Source organism: Eschscholzia californica, unplaced genomic scaffold (genome assembly GCF_041429995.1).
Source record: "Eschscholzia californica isolate CP2 unplaced genomic scaffold, dmEscCali1.0.p SCAF_1, whole genome shotgun sequence".
Classification (NCBI taxonomy): domain Eukaryota; kingdom Viridiplantae; phylum Streptophyta; class Magnoliopsida; order Ranunculales; family Papaveraceae; genus Eschscholzia; species Eschscholzia californica.
Window position 1 is genome coordinate 44,904,909 of NW_028238198.1, and position 25,240 is coordinate 44,930,148.

General features: G+C 37.2%; 1 protein-coding gene and 2 long non-coding RNA genes across 3 annotated transcripts; 2 read left to right on the forward strand and 1 right to left on the reverse strand.

Annotated features, from left to right (window-relative positions):
• Positions 1 to 1,091: 1,091 nt before the first annotated feature.
• On the reverse strand, positions 1,092 to 8,823 carry LOC147567092 (uncharacterized). Its single transcript, XM_086653717.1, has 4 exons — positions 7,711 to 8,823; positions 4,995 to 5,124; positions 2,589 to 4,922; positions 1,092 to 1,954 (listed from the first exon to the last, which is right to left on the reverse strand). The coding sequence occupies exons 1-4, from the start codon at positions 8,631 to 8,633 to the stop codon at positions 1,571 to 1,573; spliced, it is 3,771 nt and encodes a 1,256-aa protein (XP_086509843.1). The 5' UTR covers positions 8,634 to 8,823; the 3' UTR covers positions 1,092 to 1,570.
• Positions 8,824 to 14,812: 5,989 nt separating this feature from the next.
• LOC147567093 (uncharacterized) lies at positions 14,813 to 17,323 on the forward strand. Its single transcript, XR_015237551.1, has 3 exons — positions 14,813 to 14,946; positions 15,594 to 15,669; positions 17,107 to 17,323. It is a non-coding gene; the product is annotated as an uncharacterized LOC147567093 (long non-coding RNA).
• A 4,183-nt stretch (positions 17,324 to 21,506) lies between these two features.
• Positions 21,507 to 24,017, forward strand: LOC147567094 (uncharacterized). The gene is made up of 3 exons (XR_015237553.1): positions 21,507 to 21,640; positions 22,288 to 22,363; positions 23,801 to 24,017. It is a non-coding gene; the product is annotated as an uncharacterized LOC147567094 (long non-coding RNA).
• Positions 24,018 to 25,240: the final 1,223 nt, after the last annotated feature.

A 25,240-nucleotide genomic window follows, 5' to 3' on the forward strand; every position in this document is an offset into this window, starting at 1 on the left:
AAAAAAAAAAATCACCACTTGTTTCTTGGTTGTCCAAGACAACAACATCTCACAACATGAGGATCTATGTATGGACCCAAGATGAATCCACCAACTTGTGTAGTTGTATTCTCTTAATACATGGTGATATTCTTTAAAATAAAAAATATCATGTCACTTGAAAATAAATAATCCAAATGAACTATAATTGTACTCTTACTCAATACAATTTCCATTCATTATATTCTTCACTCAAGAATATGATTATTCATTTCTTAGAGTTTTAATTCTAAGATAACCATTAACTTATTCATAATGTCAAAGACTCAAAGTTAGAATTTACCATTCATGTCTTCCACGAAAATGAATTCTAGTTTCACGAGCATTATTAACCACTTGTTAAATACCTCATGCTACAAAATAATGTCCGTTATTCCGTAAACATGATTTTCTCAAAGGTAAAAAGTTGAAAGATATGATCGGCTAGGATGTGAATACTAGAACCCTACCCAAAGTGCTGTTAAGGTACCCCAATACGCGCTTAGCCATTTGATGATGAGCAGTGCTAAGAGCAACCGTATATTGGGCAATGTAACTCACACCAAAAGCAATATGTGGCCTTGCCATTGTTAGACATTGCAATCCACTAACCAGGCTTCTAACTTGCAAAGGGTCTTCAAGAAGATCACCTTCCTGGTTTATCCTCTCTTATGGCATCCAGATGAGAATAGCAAGTTGATCCAAAAACTTTAGTGGAGAAGTAATCAGGTGGTTTTTAAAATAACATTTCAAATGAATCCTTTGTGCAATGTAATCTGCAATCCCTTAGGAATATAGGTTGGAGTGGAAAAACAATCAAATCAATACTTTGCGGGAACAGAAGCCTGAAACCTTAAGGTGACTGATAAACATCAGTGTATAAGATGCAGTATGTTCTAATCTTTTGTGCGAATGAATAGCAGAAGCTACTAAGTTAGCAGATAAGGCTTCAATTTGCAATGTAGTTAAGAGTCTCAAATTCAATAAGACATAGGGGAATTTCCAAAAAACCTACGACATAGGGTTATAGGGTTTAAAGAAGAGCAATATGAGAAGAAATTACAATTTGTCCGTTTCCAAATAGTACTTGATTTCAATAAAAGGCCTAATATAATGACTGTAACACTTTAAACTAGTAACAACTGTAACACTATAACCCAATACATTACCTTTCTATTGTGATTCAAGTATTCATAGGAAGAAGTAACAGCTACCCAGGGGGGTTTTTTCATAATATTTGTGCACTAACTAGAAGGCCATTTTACTTATCTCCGTCTACCACAACACTAATATTATAGGTTTTCACATAGTATACCAGAATCATGATGCAACACTAACAAAATAAGTTACCTGTTATGGAGTACACAACATCCTTAGGTAGGTAGATCATGTTCAGAGAGAGAGAGAGAGAGAGAGAGATCATGTTCAGAGAGAGAGAGAGAAAGAGAGAGAGAGATCATGTTCGGAGAGAGAGAGATCATGTTCGGAGAGAGAGAGATCATGTTCAGAGAGAGAGATCATGTTCAGAGTTTACCGACATCGATAGATAAGCCTATTGTCCCATATAATTAAGCTGTCCAGAGATCTTGGCCTTACAGGAAGGACACATAAAACCAACTGAACCTGATTCAATTGCAGGATCGATAGCATCAAGGTTGAATTCGACACCACACCATACACAAACAGTGGTAATGAACTGCTGCCCTGTCTCCATATTTGGTAGTACAGATGCCCAGTCAATCTGATCATGGGTGCCAAGAGATTCTAGATCATAAGTCATGTCCATTGGTTGTTCCTGCATAGAATTCGACCCCTGGCCCACTGTATTCCCAAAGGTAAACTTTGATGGCGACATGTCATACAACTTCAGTGCTTCAAAATCTCTTACCTTCTCAACCTTCTGAGCTACTGAACGAAAACCAGCTCCTTCGTGTTCCTTGGAATAAGAAAATGGGGATACAAAAATGAACTTCAAAAAGAATCACAATAATATAAGAAGGATGCTTACTGCAGGTGTTGGTCAGCTCATGAGATGTAAAACAATCTAACTTAGGTATTTACTACAGATATGAAATTTCAATACACTAAGGCCAATTTGCGCACCTAGCAATGTGTACTTGACTACTTTATGCAAGTTCTAGCTGTTTTGGGTTAGACACTCCAAGTGGAGCGTGTTTTTCCAACTCATCTTCCTTTGTGGAGGAGTTGGAGGTTAGGAGCAGGGATCATCCCCGACATCATAAGGTAGAAATGAGCATATCAAGTGTCTTTTAACAACTTGACGAGCCAATTTTGTGTCATTTCCGTGCTGTTGTGGAGATATATATCGCAATTATGAGGCAAACGAAAAAACAAATACTTATATACACCATTCCCTGCAGCCAACCCTCAGGGCCCTCGGATCCCAAGAATAGTTCACAGGTTTACTGTCAATGATGTAGGAAAATGTGTGATTGTGCAAATATATCACAAACAAAATCATGGCCTACTTATTTACTTAATGATTGAAAGATTGACATGACTTGCCTACATATCTAGTGTTAGCTCAAAGCAATATGATGGTGGCGTACCTTGTCAGAGAACATACTGAAGGTGGGGAAACAGTTCGATGATTTAACAAATTCCATCGATGTATTAGCCACCATAGTCTCCACGAAATTTCCTTCATCTGTAATCCCAATATTAGAGGTTAAGGCATCCTTAGAAGGCATGCCTAAAGAACGTTTTGGCTCATTATATTCAGATTGTTTTGCTTCAGAAAACTGGGGTTCCTTTGAGCACAAAGAGAAAACATCATTCACGCTAGTAGACGCCTCGTTAAATTGCTCACCGCCAGATAGTGTGAGCCAACAACTTCCAAAACTTGCTTCCTGTTCGAGTCCATGCTTGTCAATTTCACTAGTAGCAGCACGAAAAGCATATTTGTCATCAGAAGTTTTAAAAGTATCCCTTTGCTCAATATTAGATAAGCCTGATGCAGAATCCAAGCAGAAATTGAATGTCACATAATTATTTTTGGGTTCATAGATCTCCCCCAACTTATCATCAGCAATCTCATAACCACCGAATGGCTTATCACGAGATTCATCAGCCACCTTCATTTTGTTAACCCTTTCATCTTGTTTGTTGTAAGGAAAAGCAAGATGCAGTTCGCAGTTGGATTTGGCCGGAGATTTTTCTAGGATGGAATCTGCATCCAGTTTAAGATGAGAAGTAAGATCATTTGGTTTGGTAGTAAAACTCTGCGGAAAAATTCCTCTATCCTGCTCAATATCAGCAAACCCAATATTAAGCTCATACTTAGATTTGGCTCCAAACGTTCCTGAAGAATAATCCATAAGTCTTGTACTTTGAGGAGCTTCAAAATTTATCTCACCGTAATTAGATTTGGAAGTAGAAGCTCCTCGAAGAGAATTTGCCACTGATCTAATGTGTGGAGCATTAATGTTCATCTCATCATGGTTAGACATGGCACTGAAAGTTCCTGAAGCGAAATCCATAACAGTCCTACGAGGAGCTTCAACATTCATCCGATCACCACTAGTTTTGCAATTAGAGGCTCGTGTAAGAGAATCTGTAACTGGTTTGCTAAGAGGGACTTCTACATTCGTATCATCAGGTATTGAACTCACAACTTGCAAACTACGATGAGCTTTCAGGTTAACTTTATCAGAATCAGAGAAGGCATGAGAAATTCTAGGAACAGTAGTCACAGTTTTTTCACCAATGGGTGCTTCTTCATTAAGTTCAGCAGAGTTAGGTTTCGGATTATAAATTCCTGAATTATAAACTGTAGCTGATGTAACAACATCAGCTTCACCTTTCACTTCATCTTCACCAAATTTGGCATTAAGATTTTCAGGAACAGAACCCATACCTGGTTTACAATAAGGAGCTTCTATATTCATCTCATCAGTAACAGATTTGACATTATAAGTTCCTGGAATTGAATCTGCAACTGGTGAAGAGTGACAAGCTTCAACATTCTCGTCAGAGTTGGATTTCGTATTAGAAGTTTCCGGGAAAGAATCTATATCTGCTGTGCCGCGAGGAGCTTCAAAGCTCGTCTCACCAGGGTTATATTTGGCATTAGAAGTTCCTAAAACAGAATCTACAGCTGGTGTACTGTAAGGAGCTTCAACACACATCTCCGTCGAGCTGGATTTCACATTAAAATCTCCTGGAGCAGAATCCATAGCTGGTGTAGTATAAGGATCTTCAATACCCATCTCATCACTGTTAGGTTCGGCACTAGGCGTTCCTTGCTCAGTAACTGATATATGATGAAGAGCTTCAAGATTCATCTCGTCCCGGTTTGACTTAGCATCAAGAGACTCTGTAACAGAATCTACTATTGGTAGACTATAAGGGGCTTCCATATTCAGCTCATCATTTGCTTTCACGGGTTTTTCGGAAGCCTTATTCAAAGCAACAACCTCATCTGCCTGGGAGATCACTTGAGTTGTTACACTTAATGACGAGGCCTCCATTCCCTTTGGTGCTGGTTTTCCTTGTGATCCTTCAAACCTCTTGACATAATCTTTTACATGGTTCCCAACATGTCCATTGTACCGATGCTTTTCCTCGAAAATTTTATGACAGAATTGGCATTCATATTTTCCATCTTTAATTATAACTCCATCTGAAATGGTTGTGCAGAGTCTAGTCTTGTTTTTGTTCTGGTGTGAAGTCAACAAGTGGTGCAGAAACTCATCCTTATCGTAATAAATCATGTTGCACTTTTGACATACCAAGTGGACTTTCACTTCGACCTCCGCTAGATTTTCAACCCTCAATGGAGTAACTTGTTTCTGCTCATATATACGTAAAGGTGCAGCGGGTGATGGCAGATGGTTACTGAAGTCTTCTTTTGGCCTTCCATCCCCATGTGGAGGACCAGCAATCTGAAGCACATTGCTATATCAGAGGGAATAAAGTTGACCAAACATACAAGTTTACTAAATCATGTTACTTACACTTGAAGATGCAGAGATGTTAGCTCCGCAAGTTTCAGCAATGTGATGAGCATTTGACTGATTGCTATCTTGATTTCCACATAAATTTGAAGCAACTTCTCTCATTGATACAAGTTGCTCCCCATTTGGGCTGAAAATTTCAGGATAAATCATTAAAATAAAAAAACGGATATGAGAGAGAGAGAGAGAGAGCAAATGAAGCACTAAAATTAAAGTTAAAATGCCGCATTTCAAGGATTTTACTTCTACTCCTGAGGCGCTCGTGTGACGTGTACAAGTTACTAATCAGTAATCATTAATAGAACTTACATTTTTGTCTGATAGAGAAATATCTCATTCAATCAACAAAAGAGAGTTCGAACTTTATTCCTACTCGTCTATGACTATTACTTGAAACTCCTCAGTAGAAAGCGTTTATTCCTGCTGTCATTAAACTCATTCCGAACAAATTAATGAGTAACAACCATACAGCTAATAATCTTCAATAGAACTTGGATTTTGGCTGACATGACAATAAATCAGTCGATAATCTCGATATTATTAGCCAGAGCACATTCATTTTGTTTTGGTAATAGGTTAAATGATACTCTTAATTCATAAGCTTTAAAATCTTCGAAAACCAGGTTCCACACTCGTCAATACTAATAATGCATTCTTTGCAGAAGTAGTGAAGAATCGGTGAAAACTAGCTTCGGGCTGAGTGTCTTTATGAATTCTTTGACTGGTACTTGGGTGTCTGCAAACAATTTGAATGGTTTTCTTCAGAGTTGGGACTCAATGACAGTCTCTAAGCAAAGGAGTGACATTTGAAAGATTTTCCTGCAGGCCTTGATTCGGTCCATTCGGAAGGGAAGAAACAAATCAATTTTCAATAATGATAACTGATAAGGTGGAATTTGACACCATCAAATTGGACTGTCTTCCTTTGCCATACGCGTCGTGTAAGAAGAAGCAATAGACCTACAAAGACTTTACTACCAATTGGGAAGCTCTTATGTCCACTTTGTAATGTTATTCTTAAAGGTCTACTTTTCCATTTCTTGTTTTTTGGGCTCTATTTATTCACCATCTATGTATATTCCTATCTATGTCTTAATGTAATTCTTCCTTTCTTTACAAAAGGACACTACTTGTTGAAACGCCTCGTTCTAATGCTTTTAATTCTACTGTCTTTAAATCTACTTTCCCATTTCTTGTTTTTTGGGCTTTATTAATTCACCATCTCTGTATATTCCTATCTATGTCTTAATGTAATTCTTCCTTTCTTTACAAAAGGACACTACTTGTTGAAATGCCTAGTTCTAATCCTTTTAATTCTACTGTCTTTAAACTAACTCATACGAATTACTATCACTACCGAGTGTGCAGCACGTGTAGCGCATTAGCTGCAGCGTGATCATTAATAGAAGCATTTCGGCTAATATGGCAATATATTTGTCGGTATTATTGGCCAACCAAATAGTAATTCTGTTTTGGTATATCAGATAGCACCAATAACTGCTGATATATCAACTACTTAAGGTAGAAGATGCTGTTACTTTGTTACATCTAAAGTTTCGGGTAGCAAGAAAATAACCAAAAAGGAAATTAATTTCCAAGTTTTAATTTAACTAAGATATTGATCTTAATCATAATAAAATGAAAATTTAATAAATGGGAATAGAGGAGCTTAAAATGACAATCATTAAAAATATAGAAATGGCAACTCTATATGAATGTTTCCGATCCACGATCATATTTACATCCCGTGTACATTCATTCGGGTACGCGGTACAGTAAAATATGTTATGTTACATAGCCATAAAACTAAAGCTTGATAAATCTACAATGTAAGAGACGCATAAGGTCATAACTGAAACTCCATTCAAACAAATGAACACACAAACTGGTATAAATAAAAACAAGAAAAGCAACGCACCCTGAAAATTAAATGCTAAACCAAGAGAATGAAATATCGACATACATGGAAGTGAGTTTTCAGTAGCAACTAACTCTAAAGATAAAAAAACCGCGATACCCCTAAACTAATTGTATCCAAATAGCTGCCAAAAGAGAAGACTACAGTTCCTTTGTACGATCGTAAGAAATGGTATTAAAAGGAAGAAACAAGAAAAAGGAATAATACTAACTAGCAAAAGTAATGGAACTATCGCAGTTTGCACCATCGACTTGTTTCTAGATTTATATGGACTGCCTTAAAAACCTATAGAAAGAATTTTTCTAGTGTCTCATTATATCCATAAAGATATGCCAAATTGGTTCCTCGCCGCCCTTTGTTTCACACATAAAAACTGACCTAGAATGGCAGGTGACGAAGAGCGCATATTCGCAATAATAAATTCAACAAATGTGGTAAATCTGGACATTTTCGATCCTATTATACCACCGCTCTCTGCACCCAATGTCCTCGTCCACTTCAATCTAAACAAATAAGTAACACTAACAACTGGTAACCCTCTTCAAGGCAACCTAACAACAACTAGACCCTCCCCGATCTGTTACTAGGCTCGGATAAGAATCAGACGACCAATGCCCATACTTGATCTATATGAGAACTTTTTTCGTTCTTTTGGTTGATTATTATAGAATTGAAGTTTTACTGTCAAACACCGAGAACGAAATATAAAAATACTTATGCAGATATACATGGATATAATCACATAACTTATAAGGGAACTAATACGAAAAAATGAAAACAAAAAGATGCAGAAGAAACCTTATATATCTTCTACAATGCAACCACACTCGGCCTTCCTTTCTCTTGAGGCTAAGCAAAACCTTCCATCCATTGGGCAAAAAATCTCCAAATTCACCAGCATCAATAATTTTCCTTTTCTTCCTTGTACTAGCCCATTGACCCTCAATCCCTCTCAAAAACCCTAATAATTGCTCATCTGTTTCTAACCCAACAGTTCTCCTCTTTAATTCTGGATCAAATGGGTCTTCCGAATTACCCAACACATTAAGATCAATAACTTCACCTTTCCTATTCAAAACCTCCAAAACCCTATCTTGAACATTAAACTCAACAATTGCTTTACTCGAATCATGCAACTTCTCCTTCTGATACAAGTAATTTTCATCCTTTCTCTTCCTTCCTCTTTTCCTTTTCCTCTCCCCATTCTTATTAACCTCTTCAGCAACAAACCCATTTACCGCATTTAAGGGTTCAGGTTGCAAAATTTCTTCATCAGTTTGGCGACGAAAAGGAACTAGGTCAGTTCCAGGGTTATCTTTTGCAAACAATTCACGAAGAAGGGTAACAATCTTTTGATTCTCTTTTATTTCAGGATCATGAACATCAGTGTTTGAATCTAAAGGGTGTTTAGGAATAAGTCCAGAACCAGAAGAAGAAGAAGGAGAGAATCGTCGGTTACGTCCAATATTGGTGATTTCAGAATCAGGACGAGCGAAATTAAGACGAGAATAAGTTTGTTTACGACTTCCAGCACTTTCATTGAAAACTGAACGATCGATTTTAGGGATTACGATGTCATCGCAACAACGAAGATCGAAAGCGTCATTGGAACAAAGAGATAAAGAGTTGAGTTCAGATTGAGATAGGGATCCGATGTCGATTAAAGGTATGGATTCAAGTTTCAGATGTTTAAACGACGAATCGACGGTGACGACCGCCATTGATGAGGCAGAAACGAAGCTCTTTCGAGCGAGCGGAGAACGCAAGGCGGACTTGTGTGTTTCTTTTCTTCTTCGATGTTTCAGGTTTTGGGAGAGAGAGAGGGCATACTGTTTGAGGAGTGAGACTCTTACTTTTTTATGATATCGGTCCGTTTCAAATGTAGTAAGTCACGTGAGACGCACGTGTTTAAAAAATCAAATCAAATCAAACAGCCTCTATAGGCGCCTCCCCGAAAAGTCGTAGGGGCCTCTCCTTCAGTTGGCGCCTTCCATACGGTACCAAGAGAAACGGACCTTTGATCGAAAGGTGTCGGTCAAAGAGACTCCCACGGTCAAGTCAGTAAGCTTGTGAGAAAAGTAATAAGCACGTGAATGTCATCATTCGAATGTTAGCGTCAAGGGGATGGTCGGAGTATGGCATGACTCGTAGAGCGGTCGGAACTCGATCACTACGGGTAAACTGACTTGGTTGGGGAGATAATATGACAGCCTGTGAGGTCTGTCCTTAAATAAGGCAACTCAAATTTGTAAAAAAGTTAAAAAAAGAGAGAGATAGTAGACGGAGTCTAGACAAAATAGTCAAAATATAATAATATATATACATAAATGAAATAAAAGAGAAACGTAATCATATAGAAAAATGACTTTAACAAATTTAACGGGAGTCAACATCCAATAAAGGAAAAGGTAAAGGGGATAAACAATAACTAATAACAAAAGAAGGGGTATAAACAGATATTAACCAAAGAAACTTAGGGTCCGTTTGATACATGTGAAAACCATCTTTTTCCGATGGGAAAGAAAACACTCATTTTTCGATGGAAAGAAAACACTCATTTTCTGATTAGAATTTCAAAGTTAAGTGTTTGGTACAACTATAGTAAATTGTGGAGTGCCTGTCAAATGGAATATATTTATTGTACTTTTTGAGATTCCTTTGAGTGTATTGTTGAACTTCTCCCTGATGCCTTTAGAAAGTAGGTCTCTTCCCCACAATCTGATTTTTAGAGAGAGAGAGAGATGAACGATGGAATCCATGGCAATGAAGTCCATGATCATCTTGTGCATACAAATCTTCATAGCTACTACCCAGAAAACACATTCAAGAAGAAGAATCATAAACAGAATGCACGGAAGATATAAAACATCAAGTTAACCTAGAAATTGGATGAAACAATAGTCATTTTTCTCTCTCTACAACTTCATATAAAAAACATTTCATATCAGAAACATGGGAGAGATTGAGAGAGAAAACATCTGAAAAAAACCCTCTCTCTATAACTTCATATAAAAAACACTTCATATCTTATAAATAATAGGCATTTCTCTCTCCCTCTCTACAACTTCATGAAAAAACCCTAATTCATAAAGAACTCAGCTCAAAAATCAGAAATCTAAATCTGAAAGGGGAATCATCTCAAATACAAAGTTATGTTTTGATTTCAAATTGTTTGAGACAGGTGATTGACTTCTTGATCTGGATTTCCATTTACTACTATTATCCAAAAGGGAAATCTAAAAGGGAAATCTCGGAGGGGGTTGTAGAGATGAAGAAATTTACTTTGATAATTTCTTCCCATATACTGTATTGATTAATAAGATGAAGAAATTTGCTAGTGAAGATGGGTATGGATATGAGGGGGTGTAGAGATGGATCCTTCTTTGCTAGAAATAGATGGATTGAGGGAGTCAGGCTTCTTGATCTTGATTTCCATTTACTACTATTATCGAAAAGGGAAATCTCGGAGGGGGTATAGAGATGAAGAAATTTACTTTGATCATTTCCTCCCATATACTGTATTGATTAATAAGATGAAGAAATTTGCTGGTGAAGATGGATATGGATATGGATATGAGGGGGTGTAGAGATGGATCCTTCTTTGCTAGAAATAGATGGATTGAGGGAGTCTTGAGAGAGAGAGTCGACGGGAGGAGAGAGAGCGCGGCATGGGTGAGAAAGTGACTTTCCCATGTTTTAGATGGGGAAAAAATTCACTTGATTTTCCAACATTTTTTTCTACAAATTCGATTTTATAACTCTTTTTGGTTGAATCAAACAACGGAAAATCAATTTTCTTACGAAAATCGATTTTCCATCCTGATTTTCACAAGTATCAAACAGACTCTTAGGGTCCGTTTGAAACCCGTGAAAATAGAGTGGGAAAAATCGATTCCCACTGTTTGATTCAAATCAAAATGTGGGAAAGCCGAATTCTTATGAGAAAAAAAGGTGGGAAAAGCTTCAAATATATTTTACCACAAACAAGGTGGTAAAACGATTTTCTCATGAGTTAGATTACATGGCTTCTCCAGTCCCAATTCCCTTTCTTTCTTTCTCTCGATCAACTTCTCCCTCCCGATGATTTTCTCGATCTCTCAACAACGAAATCGAAGTTGGTTCTTCATTTGATTTTTCCTAATTGTTGCTCAGATCGAAGTCTCTCTCTATAACCTGGTTCTTCACTTGATTTTTCCCCTAATTTTACTGCTCATATCGGACTCCCTCTCTCTCTCTAGAACCTGGTTCTTCATTTTATTTCCAGAATGAAGTTATTTAAGTAGAGGAAGTTCTCCAAATCGAAATAGCAGGTTAGATTTTCCCCCTCTTGCTTCTCATTTACCTGCTTGTTTGCCGAATAATTAGGTCAGATTTCCCAGAATTTGCTTATTTTGACTGTTATCTGCCTAATTTTCATTGCAAAATGGGTTTTCATAGTTATCTTATTCTAAAATTTAGTGGGTATTTAGGGTACTCAAACTGTAAATCATGAACTAAAAGGTGGGTTCAATCGATTATACAACCCCACTTCATTAATAGGTCTATCATTAAGTTTATTCAAACTTCTTATACATAACCCACTCCACGAACAAAAAGTTTGTTCAAATTGCAAATAATTTGAAATGCATAACTAAGTCCTATTGATGAAGTTCAGTTTACTTTGGGTTATTACATCTTTAGTGGTCTTAAACTTTGATGCTATCTCAGCAGTTGTATCACCAACAATTTCGGATAAGAAAGTAACAACTTTGTTTCTTGTTTGAACTCCAATTGAGATGGGCAAGCACATATTGAATGTATCAATAATGTGAGTTTTTTTAGATTCAATGGAGATTGCTTTTCTTTATTGCTTTTTGTGTTACAGGTTTTTTTTTGTGGTATTGGATTTTGAGTGAATTGCTTTTGGTTGATTGAGGAGAGATGAAGAGATGGGTGGTAGTTTGTGAATGAATTAAAAGTTTACCAATGAAGAATCAAAAAATCTTAAGTTGGTACAATATAGCTGACAAGGTTGGGTGTTAATTACTTGTGCAACTGTTAGGAGTGTGATCACGAGTTCCTCTTATTTCAAGTTTTCTACAACTTTAATAAATTTTTTGGATTTCAAACTTCTTTAATTACGTACGTAAACTGTTTGAAATCATGCCCTTAAGAGATTTTCATAGTTAGGTGTCGTTTGGCAACACTAAAATAAGTAACTTTTTTGCTTATTTAAGTAGAAAAGTAAAAAAAGTTAGTTTGGTAACGTGAAAACTTCTGACTTTACTTAAGTAAAAATTTGACTTTCTTTTGAAGTTAAAATTTTTAGCTTTTGACTTTAAAGTAAAGTAACGTATGTACAACACATACATTAATTTTACTTGACGAAATTTTTTTCTTCGTCTACCTCCGCTCCACCACCACAACTAAATTTCATTGTACCTCCACCACCACCTCAACAACAATTGCACCTCCCCTGCCACCATACCTCAACCACCACCACCACACCTTAACCACCACCTTCGCACCTCCACCACCACCATTCCTCCATCACTAGCACCACTAACACACACCTCCACCACACCACACCTCAACTACAACCACCTTCGTACCTCCACCACCACCGTATCTTCACCACCACCACCGACCTTCACCACCACCACCATACTTTCACCACCACCACCATACCTCCATCACTACCACTCACATATTTTATCCACCATCACCACCACTATACCACCTCCACCACCACCAAATCTCCATCATTACCCCTACATATCTAATCCACCACCATACCTCCGTCTCTACCAGTCACATACCTTATCCACTACCAGTCACATACCTTACCTTATCCACCACCACCGCCACTGCCACCATCATTCCTCTACGACCACCATCATACCTCAACCACCACCAAACCCCATAACCATACGACCATACCTTCAAGGCACCGCCACCACCACTACCACTAATATCACCATCACTTCGTATACAAGAGTGATCGTGGAAATCATATATAACTTCATTAAAATCAAGTATCTCTATGACTAAAAGAAAAATAAAATTATCAAAAGTAAATTGGATTACCAAACTAACTTTTTTACTTATAAGTAACATTTTTGCCAAATATGCTTTTCAAATTTTGTACTTTTTTAAAGCAAAAGAACTTCTACTACAAGCAAAAGTACTTATACTTTTGGTTGCCAAACGACACCTTAGTACATTGTTTCATCTTTGCAGAGTTCTTAGACGTCTTTTCCGTCAATTCCAATGTTCACATGAGTACCAAAGGTAGCAAGAAAGAGTTTACAGTTTGTGATATTAATAAACAAAAAGTTTATTGGTGTTCATATTTACTCGAACTAGGGTGTTTGAAGTGATAGGTATTCTTCTAAAGGATTATCATCGGGTGGAAAAGCTAGCTAACTTTGATAGGTATTAGATTGAGTGAACATGGATGAAGAAACTACTACAATGGATCGTGGAGTTAGTGTTGTGGATGACGATGAAGAAGAAATTCATTACATATTATGTATGGCTGCTTGTACGATTGGCATGGTAATGGAATGCAAGCGTCCACCAATTATGAGGGATCCAACAAGTTTGAACAAACATCGAGAACAATTTTTGAATCGGTTATACAACGAAAGTGATCGAGTATGTCATGAAAATATTCGGATGAATAGGACATCATTCCGCATATTGTGTAATAAGTTAAAACTGAAGGGCTTGTGTGACGGACGGAAGGTACATAACAGTTGAAGAACAAGTTGCGATCTTCCTCTTTATTATCGACCCTGACATCAAGAATTGAAATGTGAACTTCAATTTTATTTGTTTAGGATAGACAGTAAGTCCCTACTTTAATGTTGTCTTGAAAGCAGTATTAAAGATGCAGAAAGACTTGTTGAAACCCTCTGATAGTAGATCATATCCTAATGATAGTACACGCCCCCAAGCTTGGCATCATTAATTTAAGGTAATCATGGATGATAACTATTTTCTAGTTTTTTTGTGTAAAGCTTGACATCATAACTTTAAGGTATAATATGCTGCTTAATTTACTTGTAGGATGCTGTGGGGGCTATTGATGGTACATATATACATGCAACTGTACCAACCAAAGATCAACCAAGGTTTCGTAATCATAAAGGTGATATACGATAAAATGTTTTGTAGCACGTGCTTTCAGTATGAGAATTATGTATGTTTTAGCTGGATGGGAAGGATCATCTCATGATGGTCGAGTACTGAAATCCGCATTAAGAAGTCCAATTGATCCATTGACTGTCCCAACTGGTTAGTTTTATAATCCATAGTTATAATGTTTGTTGCTGTAACACCCAGATCTTGAGTCAGAGAATCGGACGAGTTAGAGCGCCGAGCGGATTCAGTGGTTTCTTTGGGGTTTGGTATTGGATACGTATTTTGATTGATTCAGATAGCTCATTGAATAGTTCTCGAAAAATTATGAATTTTGACTGGTCACACGAAATTATCGGGCATGGTTTGGATATCGAGTCGTATTCGGCAATTTTCTTCGGTATCGAGTTAAGAGGGACAATATAATTTCTTCATGGTTGGTTGTGGGAGGAAGAAAAAAAGAAAAGATTAACTAGGGGGTCAAAAAGTAATCGATGGGGACTGGATCAGCAGACCATAAGATTAGAGGGACTGATTTATGAGGTATATAGAAATTATGGACTGAAAAGTAATTAAATTATGTGGCCACTTTATAGTGCGACATGTGGCACCCTATTTGCAATCCAACATTCCAACCGAGTTTAAGCCTGATTGTGCATGTGTGACGCGTTTTGGAAGGGAAAATGGTTTTATATTTCATGTGGACCCCACTTGTTATTACCATTCAAAACCCACTTTCACTTTTCCTTCGTAACTCAGTTCAATAGAGAGGGTCAGTGGCAATACTTTTATTTAGGCGTTTGGGAACAGAGAGTGAGAAAGGATGGGCGATTTTAATGGAGTTGATGGTTCGATTTTCGTCGGTCGATTTTTTGACGTACGGTGGTCGGAATTCAATGAAACTTGTTCCAGGTAATTTTATTTGACTTGTTCTACATATCTATCTGTTCAGAATTTTCTATTTCGTCCTAATTTGGTGGTTATTTGGTTGTTATTTCGATAACTGTATGGTTGGGTATAATTTCATTTGGGATCGAAATTTGGAGCTATTTAGACGATTATTATTCAATTTCTTCGAATGATTTGTGTTCAGAAACATGTTTAGGAGATTATGGACTATTTCGGAGTGTCCAAATATAGACGGGGTGCTGCCGAATTATTTTAGTGCTCGAATTTCATATTTGGATCAGTTTTATAATGAATTGGAATGAAGATGGTTACCCGAACCTTGCCGTATTTAACATAAATGGATAGGTTGAGTTATGGATTCGTAACATTAGGTTCATTTTATGATTTGATAGTTCAAGATTCATAGTATTTGGTTCATTATATGATTTGTCAACTTATGAAGACTCGGAAATGTAAAATAAAATTTATGGGAAGTTGATTGGTTAATTTGTATATATTTCAAGTGCTCGATGGAACATCTCAGTGGACTCTATAGTACCGATAGGACATTCCTAGTATAGTTTCATCCATTTTATGCATTCTTGCTCTGCAAGAGGACTTTTGACAGTTATATGACTGTCAAATGACCGTTTTGTCCTTTCATATTTCAGTAGGACTCTTGTACTACAATGGGAACTCGATGAGGGTGGAACTTATTCAGGAGCACCATTGGAGGCGCAAGAAGAGGTAGGATCCTATGAATCTTACTTGGAGCACGGGTATTCCCCGTTTCACCATTATATATATATAGTTAGTCATTTTCTTCTTTTTATAGTTCTCTAGTTCAATTTATGATATGATATGGTATGATATGTATGTATGTGGTGTACTCTATGTTATGGATGTTTCTCATTTCAAAACAAATTGGTTTTTCTGAAAAATAATCACATGGAGGCGGAATCGCTTGATCTGTGTGATCGTTTTGTGTGAATTGTAAACACGTGGTGGCGGAATCGCTTGAGCTGCGTGTATAACATGGAGGCGGAATCGCTTGATCTGTGTTATGTGTAATGGTTGTTTTCCGACGGGCATTGGTTGGTCCCCTTGTTTATTTTATGTTATGGATTAGCCATGAATTATGTCAAGGGTTACACTCGGTGCGTGGCCAGCCGTTTGGTAACGACCATTCTAGTTTACCCGGAATGGGGTCCGGAGAGGATGGGAGTTGGGGTATTCCGACCCTTGGAGTGATTAGGGGACTGACCCAATGCTATGCTTGTTTATTTATTCTGCTAAACCACTGGTGTGTGTGGTTTGAATTCTGTTGTGAATGATACTTACAATGTTTTCACCGAAATGAAAGAGGGTGTTTACCCGAGTTTTCTTAATAAGAAAATACTAATTCCCTGAAAGTGGACACTTGTAAAAGCTTGGCTTTAAACAGGGTTTACCCTACCTTGAGACATGAGAACGCTCTTCTCCTTTTGGTTGATGGGACCTTTAGGAGGGCTCTGTTCTTGTAGCTTTGGGAGTCTATCAGATCATTTAATACTATTATAGGTTCATGCATATTTTTGGGTATTCTTCGAATGGTCAATGAGTTACCTTGCGAGGAAGCGTCAGATCTGGCCGGAGATAGGACGCGCCTCAAGATGAGATAATTGTATCGCCGTGGGTATATGGCTCTGCTACACGACGATGCTCTTATAGTCGTCTGGGTAAGTCATGACATATTTTAAGCGTATCATTGTTTGGGTGAGATTTACTATTCGATGCGTATTGAGATCACAAGCCAGCCCGATGGGCGATGATGACGAAGGGAGAGTTACGGAAGCTCTTACCGGGGTATTACGTGGATCCATGTGTACACTGCAGTAGTCAAACGTTCGATAAGGCGCCGCCTGCCTACGCACTAACAAAGGCCGAACGGTTCTTCCTAGCCAAATAGTAGGTGACCCCGACTGAGGGCGTATTCAGTCGTGATCTTGGTAAGCTAGAAGAATTATCTTGCTATATTGCTTTGCTTCGTGTGCATATTGATATCTCTGTATATATATCTGTATATATGTAACACTTATAACTATTAATGTATTAAAATGTTGATGTGTGTGGTGCGGGTAGGATGTCTAGGTATCCTACTGAGCTGACCTTCGGGTTATCTCATTCCTATTTGTTGTTGTTCAGTTGCAGGTATTGGTGACCCGAAGTGACATAGTTTACTTCGACGGCTCACATTATGTAAGATTATAATTTCTATTATATTTTCAACATAATCACAACGTTAATATTATATATGTATCATCTAGAATAGTTAGGATCGTTCTCTCACTTGTTTGCGATTGTACACATGTAAATAGTATGCACATTATCACTTTTTATTTGATGCTATTGTTATTTAGAAGTTTGTGAGATATGTATGAATGTTTGACAGGTTTTTCAGGTTTCATATGTTCAATTTATAGAGGAGACTCTGTCCAAATTCAGTCTCTTCTGTGAACTATTCATAAACATGAATTCAAGTTGTTTTTCTCTTTATGAAAACTATTTTGGGTTACATATTTTCCGAGCATATTTTCAAAAGGTTTAAACTATATTTGATTTTCCGCTGTGTTTGTTCTTGATTTGTAACCCGTGATGAGAGTTTTGGCTTGGGTTTATATTTGAAACTGGTTTGAGTTAGTATTAGACCGAGTTTCTTTTATAAACTGCCGGGCAAACCGTGATTCTGAACACGGGGCGTCACAGTAATTTAACAAGCCTTGGTACTTTTAGTTGCCTCGCCCATTATTGCATAGAATATATTCTGATGCCAGTCGGCCCAATGCACGTACTCATGCTCTGATACCAACTGTGGCGCCCCGTGTTTCGAATCACGGTTTGCCCGACAGTTTATATTTGAAACTGGTTTGAGTTAGTATTAGACCGAGTTTCTTTTATAAACTGCCGGGCAAACCGTGATTCGGAACACGGGGCGCCACAGTTGGTATCAGAGCATGAGTACGTGCATTGGGCCGACTGGCATCAGAATATATTTTATGCAATAATGGGCGAGGCAACTAAAAGTACCAAGGCTTGTTAAATTCGTAAAAGCTTCAAGATAAAATATGAAAAGATAATAATATTGTTGATTTTATTTTGTTTTATTTGAGATTTTAAGATTTTGATTTTATATTTGCTGACTTTTATGTGCTCAACACATCTGAGTCAGGCCTACGTGAAGGTCCCACTCAGATATCATAATGTGAGTAAGGTTCCTTCAACGGTAGGTCACTTACATTGTGATTTTGTTATGCGAGCACATTGCCTGCAGAAGATAGTGGTGGCGATCAACCAAGCATTATTGAGGTACGAATTGCATTCATATTAGGCTTAGGTTCATATCATTGGTTGGTTGTGGATGGACTTTGTGACTTCGAGTTACTCAGAAAAGGGAACACTTTGTGATTGGTTGACGTTGGTTGATCTTTCCTTGATTATTGTGCAAGGTGGTATACGAAGACGATCAAGGGTTGATAAGAGGTTTTAGTATAAAGTTTTGGGCAGGCGTCATATTGATGTTGTGAAAGTATTAAAGACAAAAGTGCCTAAGAAATTTAAGTGTAGTTGACTTTTGGCAGTATACAAGTTCACAAAGATCGACAATCGGAAAATGTTAAGAAATTTACAAGATGAACATGGATATATCGGTTCATTTAGGACAAGGATAGTGAACTAGTAAGCTAATCTTCATAGAAGGACAATTTGGAAATCTGCAACGACTCAGGGAAACCGAAGCAAGAAATGGTGCTAACGACCAGGTGTCTAGTGACAATAACCTAGGGAATCAAAGTCAAGGAATAATATGCGTGGACAACTTATCTAATATAGATGGACTTGTGGTACAACTTTGTAAGCCTAAGTCACTCGAGCAGGTGAGTCTCATATGAAGACATTGCCAGGAGTAATAAACCTAGGTGAATCGGTAATATGAGAAATGTCATCGAGTAATGAAGAAGCTATAAATTGAACCACTAGAGAAGTATTGTGGTCATAATGGTGCGACCACAACGCTACGAAGGATTCACTAGATGAGAAGATGAGTCAGACCTTGTATTGTGGACATCGGGGTAGTTGTACACATTCCTTCATTTATGAGTTTCGATCAGATCAATTAGAGAGAGTTGAGGTTGACTTTGATCGATTTTGTTTCGAGCACGTATTATTTTAGTTTGATTGTAGATAAGGTATGGTCTGGTTGAGAGAGAGTTATATGATAGAGACATATATCTTTTTATTGACTATAGTTGTTGGTGGTAAGATTTAGGGGCATCGGTCACATAACCTTATCGATAAATTCACCAGATGGTAGTTCGTCACCTGAAAATAATAGATGTGTTGGTCTACAGATTTATAGATGTGACACAGATGTCAGTTATGTCGGGGGTTTTTATTCAGTTGTCAGAGTATTATCAGTGATAAGGATAGCTGTCTAAGTTCAGTTGTTATCTGGTACATCTTTTCATTCAGTTGTACTATACGAGATGGTATTCTCAAGTTATATGTTGACTGCACGATATTGAGTTCGATTTTTCTAAAGGATATATATTTTTCATATAAGACTATTATGGTTTTCATTGACAACATTCAGCTTATTTAGAGATTGAGGAATTATGGCTAGCAAGTTATTGTTGTACTGTTAAGGCTAATGCGTAGGGTTGAATTATATTGGTTCAACGAGATACTCTGATATTGGAGGTTATATTGTCTGAGACTGTGTTTGTTATTAGATATATCTGGGGTTCTCAGGTTATTGTAGAATGATTTTCGAGGGTTGGTTTCTTTATCACTTGTATAGATATTATAGCGGTCTTCTGTTGTATTTTATCGTCTTATAGACAACAACTATATTTTTCTGAGATTATGTGTCAATGCCAACATTGACTTGTATATCATGTATATGCCCTTAATCTTTATTTTCTTATACCATGGGCAACGGTATTTTGCTATATTATTGAGAATGGTATTTTCTTATATTATCGAGAATGGTATTTTCTTTGAGGATGTGGAATTAACGACATTTTATTCTTATATATAGATTATAAAGGCCTTCATTCTTTGCTTTCTCGTATTGAGTATGGTTATTGTTATAGATTATTCTTTGATCATGGCGTAAGATGGAAACTCCGTAAATTTATCGCTCAGTTGTTTCATATTTCAGAATTTGCTTCAGAGTATGAGTTCGATGTCAGAAGAGGAAACATATGTGTAATCTTATTCTATGGTTGCACATATTAGTGTTTAACCTCTTCACTTATTTATATTATAGGTTTTGTAGAAGAATTCAGAATATAAAAGGTTGGATCTTGTTTGTTTATAGAGTTTAGCCAGATTGACTTTTGTTAGATGAAGTGATTTCGTAACTTTAGAAATTGTTATAGGTTTTCTCAAGTTCAAAGTTGGTACATAAACTAGATAGAAGAATAGAAAAGGTTGGTTAGCTATCTTCCTAGCATATGGTCAGATTTGTGAGCATCGTAGTGACTGCTTCGAATGAGATTGCGAGATCACTTATCGAGGGTTCATTTCATTGTCTAGTATATTGTCTGATTATAGCATAGACTTTATTCTCATCATAATGAAATGGTTTGTGTTTCTGTTTGGAAGTTTGTGTTCGTCATCATTTACAGATTTGATTTATAGATCTTCTTAGACCAGATTGGCAGAGAGGATAGGGAAGTTTTGTTGTTCATCGACAAAGGCTCTCCAGTTCTAGGGAGAACTTTCTTCTTATGTATAGTGTTATGATGGACCAGTTTAGGGGAATTTGACTTCGGTGAAGTACCATTAGGGATGTCTGTATCCTAAGAAATTTACAGGTTACAGAAGTCCAGGTTAATGTCGAAAAAGGTAGTTCTCTTGGTTCGAGTTGTGACAGATTTTGTTGACATTGGCAACTGTTGTTTCATTATATACTTTCTTCGAATTTGGAGGACGAAATTCCAATTAAGGGGGGTAATATTGTAACACCCAGATCTTGAGTCAGAGAATCGGACGAGTTAGAGCGCCGAGCGGATTCAGTGGTTTCTTTGGGGTTTGGTATTGGATACGTATTTTGATTGATTCAGATAGCTCATTGAATAGTTCTCGAAAAATTATGAATTTTGACTGGTCACACGAAATTATCGGGCATGGTTTGGATATCGAGTCGTATTCGGCAATTTTCTTCGGTATCGAGTTAAGAGGGACAATATAATTTCTTCATGGTTGGTTGTGAGAGGAAGAAGAAAAGAAAAGATTAACTAGGGGGTCAAAAAGTAATCGACGGGGACTGGATCAGCAGACCATAAGATTAGAGGGACTGATTTATGAGGTATATAGAAATTATGGACTGAAAAGTAATTAAATTATGTGGCCACTTTATAGTGCGACATGTGGCACCCTATTTGCAATCCAACATTCCAACCGAGTTTAAGCCTGATTGTGCATGTGTGACGCGTTTTGGAAGGGAAAATGGTTTTATATTTCATGTGGACCCCACTTGTTATTACCATTCAAAACCCACTTTCACTTTTCCTTCGTAACTCAGTTCAATAGAGAGGGTCAGTGGCAATACTTTTATTTAGGCGTTTGGGAACAGAGAGTGAGAAAGGATGGGCGATTTTAATGGAGTTGATGGTTCGATTTTCGTCGGTCGATTTTTTGACGTACGGTGGTCGGAATTCAATGAAACTTGTTCCAGGTAATTTTATTTGACTTGTTCTACATATCTATCTGTTCAGAATTTTCTATTTCGTCCTAATTTGGTGGTTATTTGGTTGTTATTTCGATAACTGTATGGTTGGGTATAATTTCATTTGGGATCGAAATTTGGAGCTATTTAGACGATTATTATTCAATTTCTTCGAATGATTTGTGTTCAGAAACATGTTTAGGAGATTATGGACTATTTCGGAGTGTCCAAATATAGACGGGGTGCTGCCGAATTATTTTAGTGCTCGAATTTCATATTTGGATCAGTTTTATAATGAATTGGAATGAAGATGGTTACCCGAACCTTGCCGTATTTAACATAAATGGATAGGTTGAGTTATGGATTCGTAACATTAGGTTCATTTTATGATTTGATAGTTCAAGATTCATAGTATTTGGTTCATTATATGATTTGTCAGCTTATGAAGACTCGGAAATGTAAAATAAAATTTATGGGAAGTTGATTGGTTAATTTGTATATATTTCAAGTGCTCGATGGAACATCTCAGTGGACTCTATAGTACCGATAGGACATTCCTAGTATAGTTTCATCCATTTTATGCATTCTTGCTCTGCAAGAGGACTTTTGACAGTTATATGACTGTCAAATGACCGTTTTGTCCTTTCATATTTCAGTAGGACTCTTGTACTACAATGGGAACTCGATGAGGGTGGAACTTATTCAGGAGCACCATTGGAGGCGCAAGAAGAGGTAGGATCCTATGAATCTTACTTGGAGCACGGGTATTCCCTGTTTCACCATTATATATATATAGTTAGTCATTTTCTTCTTTTTATAGTTCTCTAGTTCAATTTATGATATGATATGGTATGATATGTATGTATGTGGTGTACTCTATGTTATGGATGTTTCTCTTTTCAAAACAAATTGGTTTTTCTGAAAAATAATCACATGGAGGCGGAATCGCTTGATCTGTGTGATCGTTTTGTGTGAATTGTAAACACGTGGTGGCGGAATCGCTTGAGCTGCGTGTATAACATGGAGGCGGAATCGCTTGATCTGTGTTATGTGTAATGGTTGTTTTCCGACGGGCATTGGTTGGTCCCCTTGTTTATTTTATGTTATGGATTAGCCATGAATTATGTCAAGGGTTACACTCGGTGCGTGGCCAGCCGTTTGGTAACGACCATTCTAGTTTACCCGGAATGGGGTCCGGAGAGGATGGGAGTTGGGGTATTCCGACCCTTGGAGTGATTAGGGGACTGACCCAATGTCATGCTTGTTTATTTATTCTGCTAAACCACTGGTGTGTGTGGTTTGAATTCTGTTGTGAATGATACTTACAATGTTTTCACCGAAATGAAAGAGGGTGTTTACCCGAGTTTTCTTAATAAAAAAATACTAATTCCCTGAAAGTGGACACTTGTAAAAGCTTGGCTTTAAACAGGGTTTACCCTACCTTGAGACATGAGAACGCTCTTCTCCTTTTGGTTGATGGGACCTTTAGGAGGGCTCTGTTCTTGTAGCTTTGGGAGTCTATCAGATCATTTAATACTATTATAGGTTCATGCATATGTTTGGGTATTCTTCGAATGGTCAATGAGTTACCTTGCGAGGAAGCGTCAGATCTGGCCGGAGATAGGACGCGCCTCAAGATGAGATAATTGTATCGCCGTGGGTATATGGCTCTGCTACACGACGATGCTCTTATAGTCGTCTGGGTAAGTCATGACATATGCTAAGCGTATCATTGTTTGGGTGAGATTTACTATTCGATGCGTATTGAGATCACAAGCCAGCCCGATGGGCGATGATGACGAAGGGAGAGTTACGGAAGCTCTTACCGGGGTATTACGTGGATCCATGTGTACACTGCAGTAGTCAAACGTTCGATAAGGCGCCACCTGCCTACGCACTAACAAAGGCCGAACGGTTCTTCCTAGCCAAATAGTAGGTGACCCCGACTGAGGGCGTATTCAGTCGTGATCTTGGTAAGCTAGAAGAATTATCTTGCTATATTGCTTTGCTTCGTGTGCATATTGATATCTCTGTATATATATCTGTATATATGTAACACTTATAACTATTAATGTATTAAAATGTTGATGTGTGTGGTGCGGGTAGGATGTCTAGGTATCCTACTGAGCTGACCTTCGGGTTATCTCATTCCTATTTGTTGTTGTTCAGTTGCAGGTATTGGTGACCCGAAGTGACATAGTTTACTTCGACGGCTCACATTATGTAAGATTATAATTTCTATTATATTTTCAACATAATCACAACGTTAATATTATATATGTATCATCTAGAATAGTTAGGATCGTTCTCTCACTTGTTTGCGATTGTACACATGTAAATAGTATGCACATTATCACTTTTTATTTGATGCTATTGTTATTTAGAAGTTTGTGAGATATGTATGAATGTTTGACAGGTTTTTCAGGTTTCATATGTTCAATTTATAGAGGAGACTCTGTCCAAATTCAGTCTCTTCTGTGAACTATTCATAAACATGAATTCAAGTTGTTTTTCTCTTTATGAAAACTATTTTGGGTTACATATTTTCCGAGCATATTTTCAAAAGGTTTAAACTATATTTGATTTTCCGCTGTGTTTGTTCTTGATTTGTAACCCGTGATGAGAGTTTTGGCTTGGGTTTATATTTGAAACTGGTTTGAGTTAGTATTAGACCGAGTTTCTTTTATAAACTGCCGGGCAAACCGTGATTCGGAACACGGGGCGTCACAGTTGCATAGCATTGATTAAATTGTTTTAACTACAACACTAACTTATTACTTATTCATAGGGAAATACTACTTAGGTGATGTAGGCTTCCCAAATGCTCATGGTTTCATGACACCTTATCGTGGAGTCCGTTATCATCTCAACGAACATAGTGGTCGTCTTTCTGCAAATACTAAAGAGTTATTTAATTATCGACATTCTTCATTGAGAAATGTGATTGAAAGGTGTTTTGGGTTACTTAAAAAAAATTGCCTGCCTACGGACATTTACATTTTACGACTTCAAAACACAAGCTTATATGGTAATAGCTTGTTGCATCATTCACAACCACATAATGAATGTAGATTTGTTGGATACATGCGACGAAGATCCTGATCCACTTGAAAATACTGAATTTGAACCTTCACCTGAAGAGCAGAGTGCCATACTTGGACCGACACCAGAGTGGTCTTTAAAAAGATATCAGCTAGCAACAATTATGTGGGAGGAGTACTGTCGGCGACATCATTCAAAGATTTCCTCTACTATATTTATGTTGCTTATATTTTGTTTTTTGAAGGACATGTTAATGCAAATTACTTGAACATTAACATTAATGTGATAGATTATCCGTTTAATTATTGTATTTGTGTTTTTTGTTTATCTAATACCGTAGGCCATGTACAAAATCAACCTAATAAGTTCCATTTGTTTCAGATTTTCTTACTACATCAATTTTCACAATCCTACCAAACACTAGAAATTGAATTTATCGGGAAAATCCGAAGTTCTATCAAACACTTAAATTTACATTTTAACATGGTAAAGTGGTTTTCTTTCCAACAAGAAAGAAAACCGTTTTCACATCAAATATTTTCACACGTATCAAACAGACCCTTAGTG

Excerpts from the sequence above, each read along its gene's own strand:
- LOC147567092 (XM_086653717.1), bottom strand. The coding sequence starts at position 8,633 with ATGGCGGTCGTCACCGTCGATTCGTCGTTTAAACATCTGAAACTTGAA. Across the intron at positions 4,923-4,994 it reads ACATCTCTGCATCTTCAAGT|ATTGCTGGTCCTCCACATGG; the intron begins GTAAGTAACATG and ends AATGTGCTTCAG. Across the intron at positions 1,955-2,588 it reads TCAGTATGTTCTCTGACAAG|GAACACGAAGGAGCTGGTTT; the intron begins GTACGCCACCAT and ends TCTTATTCCAAG.